This window comes from Mytilus californianus, unplaced genomic scaffold (genome assembly GCF_021869535.1).
Source record: "Mytilus californianus isolate M0D057914Y unplaced genomic scaffold, xbMytCali1.0.p SCAF_3, whole genome shotgun sequence".
In the NCBI taxonomy this organism is placed as follows: Eukaryota; Metazoa; Mollusca; class Bivalvia; order Mytilida; family Mytilidae; genus Mytilus; species Mytilus californianus.
Window position 1 is genome coordinate 3,303,667 of NW_026262679.1, and position 18,402 is coordinate 3,322,068.

The following is an 18,402-nucleotide window of genomic DNA, read 5'->3' on the forward strand; positions in this document are numbered from 1 at the left end:
ACCTTATAAGTGTGTTAATACATACTAGAAAAGATCTTTACATAATAGTTTAAGAACATGCATATAGTATAACAAAAGTCACTATTTCTTTTTTGATAATTGGTTAGGCAAGATGGAATTCTCATATATGTACATGTCTCTCACGGATGTGTTTCCGAACATAGAATAGACCACGTAGATGTTTATTTAATGACAAATTTACAAAAATTGCATCTGTAAGACATTTAATAATATAACAACATGTCATCAGGACTCCCTATAGTAGTTGGAGGGAAGGATCAAGCAAACAAGTATAGAAGAGCCCAGAGCCTACGATGGACGTCTTTACTCACTTTGAAGGTAAGACTATACTCTTTTAAACATTGTTATGCCAGTAGTCTGAACATAATGAGTTTTACAGTTTTACCACATGCTTGCATTATGTCGTTTGATTACACTTTGATATTCATGAGGATATCAGTATATTTATCTTCTTTGTTTGTTTGTTGTTTTTTTTATTTTATCGGAGAATAGTTTTAAATTTCCTCTGAAGGTTGAAAGATAACACACTTTCCAAGTAGTTTCACCATGCAAACAAGAAAGATGGCAAGCATCATGCCCTTATGAACAATTTTATATGCTAATTTACTGATAGTTGCAGAAAACTCCAAGCCAAAATTTTGAAAAGCTGGTATAATTTCTTAGAAGTACACACACATAGAGTGACATACATAAACCTAAACACATGAAATAAACATAACACAAAAAAAATTCCATCCTTTTACGGTCATATTGTTTATAAAGCCAACAAGTTTATGAATTAAGGAAAACATGACCAGCTCCAATGTATACTAGAACAAACTAAAAGCCTATTAGTGGCTGATCCTAGGGGTTTCACTAGGTGTATGTGACACTCACACAAATTTATTTATAATATATGCATCATAAATTAATCTGATTCTATTTTGAATTGCTAATTTCAATTATTTGGTACAATTCGGATGTTTTTTGCACGAATTAATGGATTGACTCTTCTTCATTACCTGTAAGTAGTGTATATTATTTTGTAAAACTTTTCTTTTTATCTCGGCGTGAGATGAACCCGGAGAATCGGGGAATTTCAATTAAGTCTAAATTTATATATAATTAAATCAGTCACTACTGGGCGGATGGTACCCTTGGGGACGGACAGTTTGCTTACAACGGTACCGACCTTGAGGACTGATAGTAAACCTGCAGTGATATCGACCTTGGGGACTGATAGTTTGCCTGTTACGATACCGACATTGTGAACTGATAGCCAACCTGCAGCAATACCGACCGAAGTTGAGGAACATTTACCATTGTTGATTTATTTATAAATAGAAAAGAAAAAGATGATTGGCTTAAAGGTGCATTTCTATCATTGTCTCATTGATAATCATATCACACATCTTCTTATTTTTATATTTGTAAACAGAGAGCAGAGTAATATAAGTTAGTCCATACAGAGCACTATTTGGCTTTATTCAAATCAAGACAAATTGAAAGAGTTGGTCCTGCTTTGTTTTTGTAAAAAAGAATGGCCAACGTAGATACAAGTATCTTGTCTTAGGGAGGGATAAATCCTACTTTGTATAAAATCAATCTGATTCAAACAAAAAATTCTCTGTAATTGACATTATCAAGATGGTTGATTTCTTGATTGAAAACAAATTTGTTTCGTTTAGAGGACGTGTTTTTCAACAAACAATCGGGATTCCCATGGGAACAAACTGTGCCCTTCTTCTTGCGACTTGTTCCTTTATTCACATGAGGCTGACTTCATACAGGAATTTCTTAGGAAGAAAGAAAAAGAAGTTAGCAGTATCCTTTAACTTTACTTTCCGCTATATAGATGATGTTCTCTCACTAAATAATTCAAAATTTGGTGACTATATGTTGAACGCATCTATCCCATCGAACTTGAGATAAAGGATACAACAGATATAGTTAAGTTTGACTTACATCTAGAAATTGACAACGAGGGTCGATTGAAAACAAAAATTTACGACAAAAGAGATGATTTCAGCTTCCCAATTGTGAACTTTCCATTTCTATGTAGCAACATTCCGGCAGCGCCTGCATACGGAGTATATATCTCCCAGTTGATACGATATTCCAGGGCTTGTATTTCCTATCATGATTTCATTGATAGAGGGTTGCTGCTCACAAGGAAACTATTAAACCAAGAGTTCCAAGTAGTGAAGTTGAAATCATCCGTTCGTAAGTTTTACGGACGCCATCACGAGTTGATTGACCGTTATGGCATATCCGTTTCACAGAGGATAGAGGATATGTTCCTAATGTCGTAACTTCAATCCCGTCCCCTTTTCCCGAATATGAACTACCGAATTAAACTTATTACCGGATTTGTTCGAACACGAGCAACACGATGGGTGCCACATGTGGAGAAGGATCTGCTTTCCCTTCCTGAGTACCTGAGATCACCCCAAGGTTTTGGTGGGATTCGTGTTGCTCAGTATTTTTAGTTGTGTTTTGTGTACTGTTGTTTGTCTGTTGGTGTTTTTCTTTTTTAAAACCAGGTTCAACCAACCATTTTTTCGTAAAATGTCATGTACCAAGTCAGGAATATGGCACATCTTATAAAATAGTTCGTTTCTATGTATGTTGGCGTTTGTTTTTGTTGCACTTCAGTGTTTCTGTTGTTCCATTGCTTTCCTCTTATAAGTTTCCCTCGGTTTTAGTTTGTAAACCGGATTTGTTTTCTCTCAATCGATTTATGACTTTTGAACAGCGGTATACTACTGTTGCCTTTATTTAGCCATGGCTTTGTCTGTTTATTTTCGACTTTGAATATCCCTCTGGTATCCTTCGCCTCTCTCTTATCAATCAACATCCCGGGCCATTGTAGATAATAGCAAATAAACGAATTTTTACACTGACATCAATATGAATGAGAAATTGTAAAGACATACCATCATGTTAGAATTATATATATAGCAGAAAGTTTAAAAGGATCTTAAACCGTTTTTATTAATCGTTAGGCAAAACGAAGATAAGTTGTTATAAGTAGACGAAACGAAAAAAAAACTTCATGTTCTGTCAGTAAATTATTGATTTAAATCAATCGTCCTTATGTTGTATTATCCTTTAATGTATAAGAGTATGACATAACAAAGCTATACTCTATAATGCAAGAATAGGATAGAGAGGTAAAAATCGTTTCTATTTACCTTTCGGGAGGTTTTAAAGAGTACAGTAATACCAAAACATTCATTACTAATACTGTAGTTTAAAAGATTATATATTAATAGCTTTTGTAAGGTTTTTAGACTTAAAGACTGTACCCATTATTGCCCTCGTTTTTAAATTCCTTTTCAACATGGAATATAAAATGTATTCAATTAAGGAACAATTCAAATCGTTACAACTATTATAATCAAGGATTTATCAAAACGAGATCAAAGTATTTTATGTGAATCGATCTCCAAAACGATCAATCTTGTAAAAACATTCTGTAGGTCGGAAATTTATCATTGAAAATGTGGATATACATACAGTGAAGATTTACAGATTTTCCTTTCAGTGTTTGTTTTACACTTATGTAGATACATTCGTTCATTCTGTTTGTTTACATTAGATAGTAAATGAAGTAGACTATAATCGTGGTGAAGGATTAAAATCCCGTTAAATCTGTTTTGAAAATATTCCTATATCTACTTTGTGAGGTGAATATTGATGACATTAGTTATATCAATGCATTAATCATATGTAAACACATTTACTTTAAACCTGAAAAGAAAATGAAGCCCGATGGAGAAATATATCATGTTTGAAAACTCGCATGGACAAATAATAAGTGCAGTGATATCAGAAAACTTTTTTTCCATAAAATCTTAAAATAATGCCATCAGGGGTAATGAGCTCACCGGAATCTCCAGTGCGTCTTCATTCGCCATTAGCATATGTACATCCGAGATTAACAGAAAGAGGATCTTATGTTCAAAGATGGAAAGCTTTACGAGACAGAAACAGGAATCTTCCTAAACTAGACTTCAATACACAAATTGCTGCTAATCTACACGTAGGTATTTCGAATTATTGAGCAAACAACAATCCTCATTTGCGGTTTATTTTGATTATATGCATTCAGCTCTTATTTTAAAAATGAGAAAATATCCATAAGATTCGACGCGTCAGATAATTTTCTGACCGAGTTTTTGTTTCTTTCTAATACAATCAAAATTATAAAAATTCAATGATTCTTTTGTAAATTGCTTATTTAAAAATTTTTAAATTTCAAAACATTAACGTACAACTGTATATTGGTTTGTTTGATATATATATAATGCACATTTGTTATGTTAAGAAAGCATTTGGTGTGTTACATTATGGTAACAAGGAAAATATACGCATGGCAGGTTACATGAAATACTATGAATAATTTATATTAAAAAAAATAATTTGAATATTACTGGAACAAGTGATGTCCTTATTCTAAACAAACAGTCAATACCTACATTGTCACCATAACTACCACTTCATTTATCTTCAAGACTGATAAATGCTGTGACAATGAATAAATTCAACACATATTCTGAAGAGGGCCTGCTCGATTTACAGCAAGCGTCAATTTTTTTTTTTAAATATAGCATGCTTTATAGATACTACAGAATATATCAAAATTTACCTCAAGTAACTTGCTCAATTTACAATATATATCAACATTCTCTGACCGAAAATAATACTTTATGAATTTCGTCCGTCCGAATCGCTTCTGTGGATTTATCTGCACCAGGAACGCCCAAACACAAACATGTGAAAGCCAAGGATCCATAAGACCTAAATAAGTTAATGCGTCTAATACCAATTTTGTGTTTTTTAGGGGTTGGAACCTTAGTTTTTGTAATGAGTTCTTAATTTATCCGCGGAGAATATAAATAAAAATTATTCAAAATCATATCCGTGCCGAAGCACTGATTACTGAACTGATGATACCGTCGGGACTAGCAGTATCAATTGTATCGACCTATTGCTGTTAAATTGAAATAACACTTTGTTAAGTTCGTCCGTCCGAAGCGCTTTTCTGAATTCTGAACGACCAAACCTGGGGTTCGTGTTTCTCAGTCTTTAGTTTTCTCTATTGTGTTTAGTGGAATGACCGCTGTTTGTCTCTTGGTTATTTTTTTTTTACCATGGCGTTGTCAGTTTGTTTTCGACTTATGAATTTGAATATTCCTTTGGTATCTTCCGCCTCTCTCCTTGATAGTCAAGGATGAATACACCTTCTCTATTTAGGTCTATCCTATGCTTTTCTTCTGTATAGGCTTTCTCCTGCTCCTTAAATTTTCGATAGGATAGTCTTTAACTTGGTCAGGTAGTATACATCAATTGAAAATTAGTGCTGTACTGACGAAGCATTTCTTTTTCTTACATATAATACATCAGTCTTATTTGTGAACATTTATTTACAGAGACAGAACACCAAAGCTCATCTTGGTATAACAAGATCATTGACACTGGAGAGTATGAAACTTCCTTACATATCTAATGGCAGCATAGCAAATGGTTCAATATATACTACAAAAAGTAACAAAGAAACAGGATCTAAGAAAGTCGGAGTACAGGTATTGAACACTTCATTATCTTCTATAAATATTTGTCAGAAAAAGATCTCTAAGAAGTGATTACAAATGCATCGAAATATGTACAACTGCATTCGGAAATAACCAGTTTACTATTGAAAACAAAATGATACCAACTTAACATACGATTAATTATGACATTTGTTCAATGAAAAGCTTAATGTATTTTAAAAGAAGAAAGATAAGAACTAGGATGAAGTCAATAATATTTAATGGTCTATATGGAAATGGTATTATTTGAGTGGAGATTAAATCATAATCTAGTTATTTTTATAAGCACTAATCCTTCTATTGTATAGAATAGCTGGGATATTGAGCTGATTTAATTATTTTCAGAACTCCATTTTGTTTGTTTATTGTTTCTATTTTGATAATTCGAAATACGAGTTTTAATAATTTAATATGATTACAATTTTCATTACATTACATCAGTGACCTTATTTACGATTGTGTCGACACCTTGTCAATTCAATCTAAATTTTACAAAAAAGTTGATTTTGTTAAATGATTTATTATATAGGTGCTGATACATTATACGAGATGGCGGTATAGTCCAGTTGGAAAATCGGTATACGTTTTACTCGATTTGTATGAAATATTGGCTTAATGCATATATATCGTTTTCGCTGTTTTACAGTAGGGAAATATTTGAGAGATTATAGTAAACAAAAATTGCTTTGATATTGTACAAAATGAATATAAATTTTTAAATTTCTTTTGCATCTAATCATAATTCTTTTTGAGAATAAAACAGGGGTAAAATGTGCAATTGGTCAATATTTATACTTGTAGGTAGCATATGGTGTAGGCTTTATACAAGGTTGGGCTATGATAATCTGCCGAATAAGAAACATCAACTATTGTATTAGAATAGAAAGTACAATGGTATTTTTTAGCATAATATAAACCAACTAGCATTTCAAGTTGAAGACTACATATATAGTTATGTAACAAAAATAATTTTATTCTATATTCAAATTTTGTTAAAACAATGTGTCACTTATGATCCAAAGTAATATATATTTTTTTTGTCTTTTTGCTCCACATGATCATTTTTTTAAGGAGAAAAATTAACATAATTGAATGACTAATTCGACATGATTATGTAGCTTCAGTCATAATTCTTTTTTCTTAATTTGTTTTTGCAACTAAAAATGATTATTTTCCTCACACGACGAAAAAAGAAATTAAATAAGAATTAACAAAAGTAAATCAATGGGACCCTATAGTAATTAGTTGTTTTATCTCTCATGATGATTTGCCTTTTGAAATTTTCTATGTAGTATAGTTTACTCTCATATATCCTTAAGCAAGAGACACATTATTTTCGTTATCTTTTGCTGACTTTCCTAATCTGCTTTTTATAATCCAGCATTTGACTCTTTCTGATTCCTACATTTCTGATTTGTCAATATACTTTATGCTGAGCATCTTTGTTTTCCTCTTATATATTCATCAAAATAATTTTTTATCAATATTTTGTTGTGTACATTTACAATGTAGTGAAACAATGATATTACTTAAATGAAAATTCTAGGTATCTTTATTTTCAAATAGTCTTTTTACAGAAATGTTATCTTCATTTCAATTTGCCCAAAGTATATTGTCTTTTCTGTATACATATTGAAACCTGGAATAGAATTGCATTTGTGGGGTTCGTGTTGCTCAGTCTTTGGTTTTCTGTGTTGTGTTTTGTGAACTGTTGTTTGTCTGTTTGTCTTTTCTTTTTTAGCCATGGAAATGTACGTTTATTTTCGACTTATGAGAATGAATGTCCTTTTAGTATCCTTCGCATCTCTTTTACTGATGAATGGATTTAATCATTTCTTCACGCTTAATGTTATTGTTATTTGAGTGTTAATTTGAACAGAGTTTTAATTTTCAAATTTCCTGTTTGTTTGGAGAAGCAAAATGTACAACTTTGCGGCTGAGCATTTTCCTCTAATTTTAAGCCTTTTTAAATCCCGTTTTTTTCATTTCCCAAATCGTAAGTTGGTTTTAATCTTTGGAAAATAGATTAAGGCAATTGTAAATTACTACGATATTGCTCTAAAGTAGTCTATGATTAATCACTTATTATTATGACTGTCAATTACCAAAATTTATTTCCAGAGCAACAATACATTTTAATGTGCAAAGAGTACGAATTAAACATGATGTTTTGATGTTAACTGATTATACAAATTAATAACAAATCTTACATCATTGTTTTGATTTGAATAAAGTAAAATTGCATTTGGTAATTTCCATTCATTGTAGGTGCGATATACCCATTCATTATAGGAGCGCTTTCCTGCGCATTTATTTACAACGTTAATTTATCTAACTATCGATTATTTAGTGCGAATGCCCCATCCGATCGGTTTTTCGATTATTGTATTAGTTAACGAATTTTAATCATAAACGAACAATTTCTTCCCAAATATCTGAACCCAAAAATGTCCAGTCTTGTTAAAGGGTATAATAAGTTATATTACAGGTAATACAATCCTTACGGTAAATTCGATACTCAACAGACATTTTGTTTGTAGTCAATCCAGTACTGGTAAGCTGTTTTCAGTCGGATTATTAATATTTATTGTTTTTGCTGCTCCCTCAACTTTTGTTTGTTAACTTGATGTCCTCTGAATAGATTTATGAGGTTTGAGCATAGGTAAACTACTGCTGCCTGAATTAGACAGGTAAATAGCAGCAATTGCGAACCGCCAAAAACTAGACTAATTACAGGCGATGTGTCTGACCAGTACTGAATTTGCCGCAGCTGATATTTATGAAATTGACAGAAAGTTTGAACATGACATAAGAATTATACTTTTAAGATCGGTTTAGATCAAAATGGCCGTTTCAGTTAGAAATTTATTTACTTTTGATATATGTATGCCGTATATCGAAACATGATTATCTATTAAAAATTGAAAATAAACCTTAGGTGAACAAAATTAATGTATACATAAATACAAGACTTAACGCATAGCATATCATTGCAGGAAACAGAAAGTATTTTATCTGACACCAAATTACTGAATGGTACATTGTCAAAGTCATTACCTAACGTGGCTGATGTTGATAACGAAGTTAACAAACCAAGCAATAATTCATCAAAGCACAGATATGAACGAATAACTCAAAAGAAAACACTTATAAATCGGAACCCAGACAAAGCAGAAAATGAGGACAAAGAAGGTCAGCCATTAGAACAATCTGGTATTTATCAATTTGACATTACTGGGGAATTCCCTTCTTCTGGAGATGTTACACAACGATTCTCAAAAAATACAATTGGAACAATTTTAGAAAATGAAACACTTTCGGGTCACAATTCTCGACAGACACGTTGTAGATTAGAAAATGACCGTATTGGACGTCGCAGTCGAAGGAAAAAGTGGCGAGACAATTGTAAATGCATGAGATGTGAGATTATGCACCGGCAATATGAAGAAAGAGATGACCATTATACAAAATGGGGTATCTACCCCTGTCAACAACATTTAGCCAGACAAAAATATTTTAAACAATATTTTTACGATAGTGACTAATGTAAATTTCGGGATTATTTGTCAGTCCCACCGTTGATAATTAGACTAAGCGAATGTTTCTAAACCAATGTACTCTATCTATCAATGTACTTCTGGATATCGAATACATTCATTGCTATAAAAACCTTTCATCGCTAAGTAATTTGTAAGCATTCACGATTCTTCCCAACTTCTCCAACATTTTGAATTGATGATCAAACTTTTACTGAATTTGAGTTCCATTTGATTCCTTTGTTACATTTAGGCATTGGATTTACTGATTTATAACTACTCGGATTTGATCATCGATGATTTGTTACTTTAAGTTACAATTCAAATTACTTTTGAAATCGTTTTATGTATTTACGTATTCGTGGTACGAGATTCTTAAGCGACCAGTGTAATATGATTGGTTGTGTTCGATGTTCCTTTATATAATACAGACATTCTCAACGAATGAAACGTTGAAAGACCTTAATCTCATTTAGTTCTTTTTAGGAACCAAAGATTTATATATTGTTGATGTCCTTAATTTTGCTTTATTTTGTGATATATATATCATCATGGACAAAAAGCTTTAAAGAAGTACAATAAGTGCACTATATATGTTACTCGTTATTCACTTGTATATTTATAACGACAACCTTATATCATATAAAACTGGGTACCGTTATAAAAACCTATTTCTCTGGGAGTTGATAACTTATAAAAAAAGTTATGATTTGTGTCTTTTACACGTAGGACATATTGATTTTAATATAATGTCAATTGCTGTACTGCTCTGCATAAAATTTTCGTCTATAATAGACTATTAAGCTTTATGACTTATGTTGACAGCCATGGACAGCATAAATTATTATTCACTTCTAGCACAATTTATCGCTTAAATAATTTGTACGCATTCAGTTTATTTCGATTAAAGTGATCTTAAATTATTTAGATTTTGCAATCTTTTGCAGGTACCTGTAAATAGGATAACTCTAACACTGATGTAACTAACAAACCTGTAACAAGACACGAAGAGATTAACCATACTGCTTGACATTGTGCAATATTTAACAGAAATTCACACTGATTACATGTCATTCATCAGTAACCTTACATTCTACAAAGCGGTACACTGAGTCCGTCATTTTTGTGCATTTACTGATTTTGTGTCATGGATGGATACCCCATATTTTTTTTTCTATTTTGTTGTTGTTCTAGAAGATATAGATAGCCATGCTCAACCATCATAGCGTGGAATGAAATGAAATGTAGGTTACATATTTGGTTTAGATACTGTAAATTAAGCTAAATTTAGATGAATATCGTGGACCCCTATATAAACAATAATTAAATGGCCATTAGCTGTCAAATTCATGTTCGACGATTTGAATCAAATTCTCATATTTGATTTATAACATACTAAAACTTATATCCAAATTACAACAAGTCTGAAATAAACAATAACAATGCATGGAGTTGATAATAAATATCGTGTGTATTCTAGTCTAGACGCCATATAATTAACCATCGACCTCCGACGACTACCGACGGTACATAACCCGATATAAACATAAACATAAATATAGATAGATTGCGACCATGCGCAATTGGATTTTTCTAGGTCTGTTTGATTTCATGTTAAAGGTTAAAAAAATAAGTTAGTCATCGTTTTTACCTGCATATTATTAAGAATGTTTTTTTGTGGATCAAATCAGTCAACGAAATGGATCACCTTTGTTTCACTTTCAATGTTGACATTCTTTTCCTTTTAATGGCTGCATGAACACGCCTTTTACATGCGTTAACCAATCTCTAGGTAAAGGGTAAAATTGAAGGTCACATGAATACGGAAACAATGAGGTCGAATTATTCACTTGCAAGTGAATAATTCATCAAAGATGTTTCTTAGCTTATTTCGACAAAATTGAACCAAACTGGCTGTTAAAAACGAATTATAATTTCACTATTTCACTTTCATTAATGATTGAACGAAAAAAAAATCCTATTTTATTTTTTTATATCTCGTAGCTAATGCCCTTTAATACTTGCTCTATAACGAATATAAACCCTTGTAAGTTAATAAATCTTTATTGCGCCTAGATAGGAAGAGGAGCATAGTCATGCTATGACAAAATAATTTAAATATTCATGTAAGTCAGAAATATGACAGCTGTTTGCCAAAATTAACATTACGTTTTCTTTACATGCACTCTTAATCCTTTTCTCACACGTAACAAAAGAGGATGCTCCAGATCGAGTCATTGTGTTATAATTTTCATTTTCAAAAGGGATTACCTCAGGTCATTGTGTTATACATTAATATGTAAAGGTTGATTGCGTTCACCCTGTCGACGCACCCGTTATTGTTCCTCTAAGAGTTCATGCGAATCCCTAATCGTGTGTTTGTTACCTAAATTTGTTTTTTTCTTAATAGATGTATGAGTTTTGAACACCGGCAAACTACTCTTGTCTAAATGAAGATATCCTTTACAAATGGGAATGACTTGATATCATGCTGTTCAACTCATCACATGCAAAAGGGGTTATACCTAGGCTCATTGTGTAAAACATTAATGTACAACGGGTTTTGTTTCCTAGCTAAGAAAGATGACCTCATGTGTTATTTCATTCCAAACAAGGGGAGTAATCTCAGGCTGTTTTGCTGAAATCGTCTTGCACATGCTAAACATAAAGGATAACATCCTATACCTGTTATCGATAAGGGAAAGACCCCGAGTCGTTGTGTTCTTCATCTGTTTACAAAAGGGATGACATCAGGTTATTGTAATATACTCATCCTAAAAGGGAACGATTTCAAGTTAGTTTGTAGAACTTGTGCTGCACATTGTAAACAAAGGTGATAACATTTGGTATGGCTGTTCTACTTAAGTATACAGCATGGGTAGTCTCGAGTTAATTTGTATTATTCACATATTTATTCCAGACCAAGGTGCTTGAACATCGTGTTCGACTTTGCCATTGATAATCCTCTTCTGGTGGACACATTTGATAAGAGAGGCGAAAGATACCAAAGGAATATTCAAACAACTCATAAGTCGAATATAAACTGACAACGACATGGCAAAAGAAGAAAAAGACCAACAAACTAACAACAGTAAACAAAACACAACATAGAAAACTAAAGACTGAACAAAACGAACCCCACCAAAAACCGATAATGATCTCATGTGCTCAGGAAGGGTAAGCAGATCCTGCTACACATGTGGCACCCATCGTGTTGCTCATATAAGTCTTATTTGGTAGGTCACATTAGGAAAAAAGGAGGACGGGATTTTGATTACGATTGGAACATATCCGTCGTCATTTGTGAAACAGATATTCCATAATTTTCAAACAACTCGTGATGGCGTCCGTAAATTTGTCAAAGGGACGATTTCAACTTCAACACTTGGAACTCATGGTTAAATAGCTTCCTTATGAGCAGCAACCAACTATCAATGAAATAATGATAGGAAACGCAAATCCTGGAATATCTTGTCAACTGGGAGATATATGCTCCATATGCAGGCGCTGCTAGAATGCTGCTACATATAAATGGAAAATTTACAATAGGGAAGCTGAAATAATATCTTTTGCCGTAAAGTTTTGTTCTGAGTCGACCCTCGTTGTCAATTTCTAGATGTAAGTCAAGATATGAGTATAGATGCGTTCAACATAGTCACCAAACTTTGAATTATTCAGTGAGAGGACATCATCTATATAGCGGAAAGTAAAGTAAAAGAATAATGCTAGCTTCTTTTCATTCTTTCCAAGAAACTCCTGTATAATAAAGATCGTGGTACTTTTTTCAATAAATGGAGATATGTGGTCAATCAATTCGTTATTGTGACCATAAAAGATGCTTATAAACGCAAACAAAAAAGGGAGATATAAACTAATGAGGATTTTGAGGAAAAAAAACATACCAGATAGTTGTTTAAAGAAAATCTTTTCTTTTGTATCATTCCAAAATCATTATGGTTGACTTGAGAGTCTTGGAACGTAGAAAATAACCTTTGGTCAATAGTATAGGTATAAAATGACTTGAAAGCCATGTTTCCCCAAAAACCTTAACAGAACTCATTTGCACAAAGGTAAGCAGTTCAGATTCCATAAGTAGCAGCTGCAATGTTCCTCATGATAAGTACAATTCTAGAAATAATTTGTATTAAAAATGTCTGGGACTATTATACTAACGTTAGTATAATAGTAATTTATTCTAAAAGGTTACCAATTCAACACTGTAATTAGATCTTTGAATGTTGTTTTTATTGGTATTAATATGGATTTTGATATCAGTAAATTAAAACCAAACTAAGTATTATTTTTATATACAATGACTGAATAAAAGCCAACGATAAATCTTACGGGGCGATGGATCATAAAATTATGATACAGTACACTACAAAATATAATATATAACAAGTCTAAAAGGGTACATCACCAAAAAAATAATTAAATCATGAACAAATTTTAGATATTTCGGATAACTAATATCCTTCATCAGTAAGATGTAAATTGAATCTTATCTTGACATGTGGTAGTCAAACTGAAATAAAAATCTTGAATGCTATACAAATCATCAATAATCAATATGCTGGTAATTTTTTTTCAATATTGATGTTTGGGAGGAGGAATAAATTTCTTTAAACTGTAAGAGTCCAAAATGGAAGCCTGAGTTACTGTAAACAAGTGATGGTAAGGAAAATGAGTGACACATTCTATGTTTTTTCATTTATGCCCTCTGGGGAAACTGTCCTAAGCTTTCTTATCTCAAGCCTTTCCCGAGCAAGTCTGTCGGCCCTTGACCAGCCCTCGTTGTGGTCTATGATAGTGATGGTCAGGTTTTTGAGATCAGCTTGGGCGTAACCAGGTGATCTCAAATGACGACTTACGGGGAGGTCGGGCTTGTAGGTGTAGTCACTTCGATGACCATTCATGCGTTTGTTGAATGGCTGTTCTGTCTCGCCAACATACTGCATGCCACATCGACACTGAAGAAGGTATACAACATTCAGTATTTGTTGGCAAGTCAGACATTGTCTGTTACCGCACGATTTGCACCATCTTGCAGTTGAACAGCTTTTATTAGAGGAGACATCAGCTCTCACAAATAAGTCTTTCAGACATGCTGGTCTCCGAAAAGCTAAGACAGGAGGTTTGGGAAAAATCTTGGATAACATAAGGTGCTTGGCAATAGTTTGCCAATTGGCATGGATCAAACGTGAAGGCGGGATTGTATGTTAAAACAAATGGAACTATTTTGCTGCGCCTCTTCTGTTTGTATTGTAATAGGTCATTGCGGCTGTTATTGTTAGCACGTGCAAATCCCTTATCTATGTCCCATTTCTTATAACCTCGTTTGGTCAAAAATCCGCGGAGTTCCTGTAACCGTTTAGTGACAGCCTCCTCAGAGGAGCAAATTCGCTTAACTCTGAGAGCTTGACTATAGGGGATACTTTTTGTACAGTGTTTGGGGTGACAGCTTTGGAAAGAAAGGTACTGATGTTTATCTGTAAGTTTACAGTAGAGGTCTGTTGATATGACACCGTCCTTTATAGATGTAGTTGTGTCTAAGAAAGATATTATAGAGTCCGAAATTTCATATGTAAATTTAATTGACTGGTGGGCGTTGTTTGCATGTCTGATGAAATCATCTAGATTAAGTTGGGATTCAATCCATTTCATGTCAACATCATCGATGAAACGGAACCAAGACAGAGGTTTGGTTAAAGATGTTGAAATGATTTGTTTCTCTAATTTGCCCATGAAAATATTGCCGTAAGACAGTGCCATTTTCGTTTTTATATACATATGCACATCCATGGCTCTACAATCTGTCGATACCTGGATATTGGCATTGCACAAGGTCATGTTTTTCTCTGACTATTAATGACGTCTTTACATTAAATCCATTAGATGTTGGATGTGTACTGATTGATATTTTAGTCTTAGATGCATGATTTTTTTATTTGTTGTTATTGGCTTTGAACTAGATGTCAGTAAGTGTGAGTACTCTCAGATCTGTACTTAGTGTCTTTTTGTTGTTAGGAATTATAAGTACTGCCATGTCTAGTCTGTTTTTTTCGTTAGATGTATTTTTGCTTTTTATCGATCTGATGAGTTAAACCTTTTCAACTGATTTTTATTTTTTGTTCTTATGTTGTACTGTCACACCACTGTCCCAGGATAGGACAGTGGTTGGTGCCTTCAAACTAGTTTAGCCCCGCCACATTCTGTATGTGCCTTTCCCAAGTCAGGAGCCTGTAATTCAGTGGTTGTCGTTTGTTGCTGTATATCATATTTGTTTTTCATTCATTATTTTGTACATAAATCAGTCCATTAGTTTTCTCGTTTGAATTGTTTTACATTTGTCATTTCGGGGCCTTTCATAGCTGACTATGTGGTATGGGTTTTGGTCATTGTTGAAGACCGTACAGTGAACTATGGCTGTTAACTTCTATGTCATTTGGTCTCTTGTGGAGAGTTGTCTCATTGGCAATAATACCACATTTTTTTTTTTATATATTCTTATACTTTTATGTTTGTGTGCATGTAGAATTAATTATTGCCAACTGAGGAACACCGAAAACAGTTGAAAAAGGAAGCATCCTGAAATCCATCAAGCACCATTAACATAAAAATTAACTACGTCAGTAATTTGAAATGTTGTTTATATCATTTGGCATTGACAAAATCGATTTAAACATATACAGAAGTACTTAAAAATCATTCTTACAAATACAAATGATTGGTTTTCAGAATATAATTGTATTCAAAATGTTCATTCATTTAAAACACATTCATTTTTTGTATTCTATGGTTTAATAGTATACTTCTGATTTCTTTAAAGAAGGCATACCAACTAATGGCAACAAAATATTGCACTATACTTGAGTATGAGTAGTCCTTACAAAAATCATAAAGTCACTATGAGAAATAATCATACTGTTGAGACCTGAATTCTTTTTCAACAATTGCAAGACATACTCATAACACAGTTTAAAATTGTGAGTTATTTCCCTTTAGCAAAAACATTGGGTTTGTTCAGAAAATTAGGAGAGAAAATGTGGAAGTCATTCTTTGTTATCTTTATATTTCACAAAATCTTGAAAGAAAGTTGCCTTGTAGCAATATTCATATCAAAATAAATTAACCTAAACACTAAATTTAAACATGGTCAACTGTGCCAAAGTTTCATAGTCAAATGACCATGACTGAACAGTAAGGCCAAATAATTCACATGGAAATGAGAAGTGTCAATGCTAATATGACTACATACCATATATAATAGCAGTTCTCCAACAAAATGACAATTCTGTTTCTTCTTTATTTTGGCAAATTAAGAAACTTATGATATAGACTAATTATGTAAGTAACATATTTGAAAACGGTCTTCCTTGAGTCTAAGTTTGGGGCAGAGATTGCATATGATGATTACCCCTTAAAAAGAAGTGTTTCATTCAAGGTCAATAAGTTAGAGGAAAGTCAAACACATCGTGTAATGAAACACATTGGTAAAATTTTACAAGCCAAAGTGAAAAGATGTGTATTGCATGCCCTAAAAATATAGAAATTAACATCTAGGTCAAAAAGAGTTCAATACACCATATGAAGGTATCCATTTGGCAAAATGCTGGTACTCTTCTGTGAGAAAAAAGTCTATATATACCTGATGTGGCCTTGAACTTTAAATGATCTAAAGTCAAATAGGTGTCTTCCTCAACCCAAGTAACCTCTAGTTCATTAAAGTCTGAAAGATTGATTAAATGAAGTGTCTAAAATACACAACCATGACTTTGATCTTTGACCTTGAAGCCACAAAGTTTATAGAATGCTTCCTCAATCCCAAAACATATTAATAAGAAACATTTGATTGATTGTCTGTGAATATTATTTTTAAACCTCTGATTTATGACTAACATTATTGGTCTTAAATACAGAGAAGTTGGCCTTCTTAACTTATAAACACAGTAAACACATCAGAAATTGACACATAACTTCTTAGAACAGACAACAATATAAAGATCAGGAGATGTGGTATGATTGCCAATGAGGCAACTATTCAACAAAGACTAAAGATCAAATCACTGCAAAGCCTCCAATAACAAGGAAAACACATGTCACATAGTAAGGTATAAAAGGCATGAGATGACAAAATGTGAAACGATTCAAAAGAAATAAAGAGCTTCGCCATGAGCGCATGATACGCCTGTTGCTTTTTGAACAAATAAAGTTCCATAACTCCTCAATGTCATATCAGAAATTTACAAAAAACTAAAGGGAGCTTATTTTAATAGATATAAACCAGTCATCAAAGTTTTATGAAAACTGCTTATAGCATTTTTGAGTAATTGTTCGAAAAATGAAAAATCCTCCTTTTTTATAAATAAAATCCAATAACTTGGAAACGTAATATCTAAAATTTATAAAAATCAAAAGGGAGCTTATATCAATAGATATAAACAATTCACCAAAGTTTCATGAAAATTGGTTAAAAGGTTTTAGAGGTTTGTCCAATAACTGGAAAATCCCCCCCTTGAAAAAAAAAAAAAATGAAAAGAAAATTTATAAAAATCAACGAGCACTAATGTCAATAGATGTAAACAATTCACTAAGGTTTCATAACAAAATTTTCAAGCCTTTTTGAGTAATTGTCCGACATGTTGACGACAGATGGACGGACTGACAACTGTATACCATAATACGTCCCTTAAATGGGCGTATAAAAACCAATACCCTGATTTATAATACAACAATAAACAATTACTGTGGATTCATTATTATTTGTTGGATACCAATTTTCGTGGGTTTCGTGGGTACAGGTAAACCATGAATTAAAATGTTCAACGAATGACAAATTTTATATAGGCCTGTATGCAGACTTTGGCAAAACCACGAAATCAAATATCCACGAAAATGTAATGTTTCCTCAATCCAAGAAAATTGGTACCCACGAAAATAAATGAATCCACAGTATGGCAGACAAACCACTGGAATCAGGCTCCTGGCTTGGGACAGGCACATAATCATGTCTGTGAGTGCTCCTCAAACCTCCCCAAACCTGGAACAATGGTGTGCTGACACAACATGAAAATAAACTGTAAAAATTAGTTGGAAAGACTTTGACTTATCAGATCTGTACTAAGCACAAAAGATAAAAAAAGAGGCAAGAGACACAAAATACTTGTCTAAGAGTACCCAAACTTGCTGAAAGCTAATTGAAATCCCAAATAAATGTGTGTTAAAAAATGCAAAATTTTTAAAAAGCTAATTTTTTTCTATCATTTATT

The 18,402-nt window shown here is 32.7% G+C and overlaps 2 protein-coding genes across 7 annotated transcripts in view; both read left to right on the plus strand.

The window, feature by feature from the left end:
- Positions 1 to 18,402, plus strand: part of LOC127733848 (uncharacterized) — a 282,424-nt gene that overhangs the window by 157,812 nt on the left and 106,210 nt on the right. The gene's annotated exons all lie outside the window — the stretch shown is intronic.
- On the plus strand, positions 26 to 10,594 carry LOC127733854 (uncharacterized). 4 transcript variants are annotated; one of them, XM_052243272.1, is made up of 5 exons: positions 26 to 339; positions 5,436 to 5,588; positions 6,127 to 6,174; positions 8,594 to 8,810; positions 10,081 to 10,594. In XM_052243272.1, the coding sequence occupies exons 1-5, from the start codon at positions 241 to 243 to the stop codon at positions 10,092 to 10,094; spliced, it is 531 nt and encodes a 176-aa protein (XP_052099232.1). In that variant the 5' UTR covers positions 26 to 240; the 3' UTR covers positions 10,095 to 10,594. The 4 variants fall into 4 exon arrangements, with proteins under 4 accessions (XP_052099232.1, XP_052099231.1, XP_052099230.1 ...); XM_052243270.1 differs by lacking the exon at positions 26 to 339 and adding an exon at positions 3,327 to 4,045 and having other exon boundaries at positions 8,594 to 8,789; XM_052243269.1 differs by lacking the exon at positions 26 to 339 and adding an exon at positions 3,328 to 4,045.

Coding starts and splice junctions, on each gene's coding strand:
- LOC127733854 (XM_052243269.1), top strand. CDS start 3,866: ATGCCATCAGGGGTAATGAGCTCACCGGAATCTCCAGTGCGTCTTCAT. Junction 4,046..5,435: donor AAATTGCTGCTAATCTACAC/GTAGGTATTTCG, acceptor ATTTATTTACAG/AGACAGAACACCAAAGCTCA. Junction 5,589..6,126: donor CTAAGAAAGTCGGAGTACAG/GTATTGAACACT, acceptor TTTATTATATAG/GTGCTGATACATTATACGAG.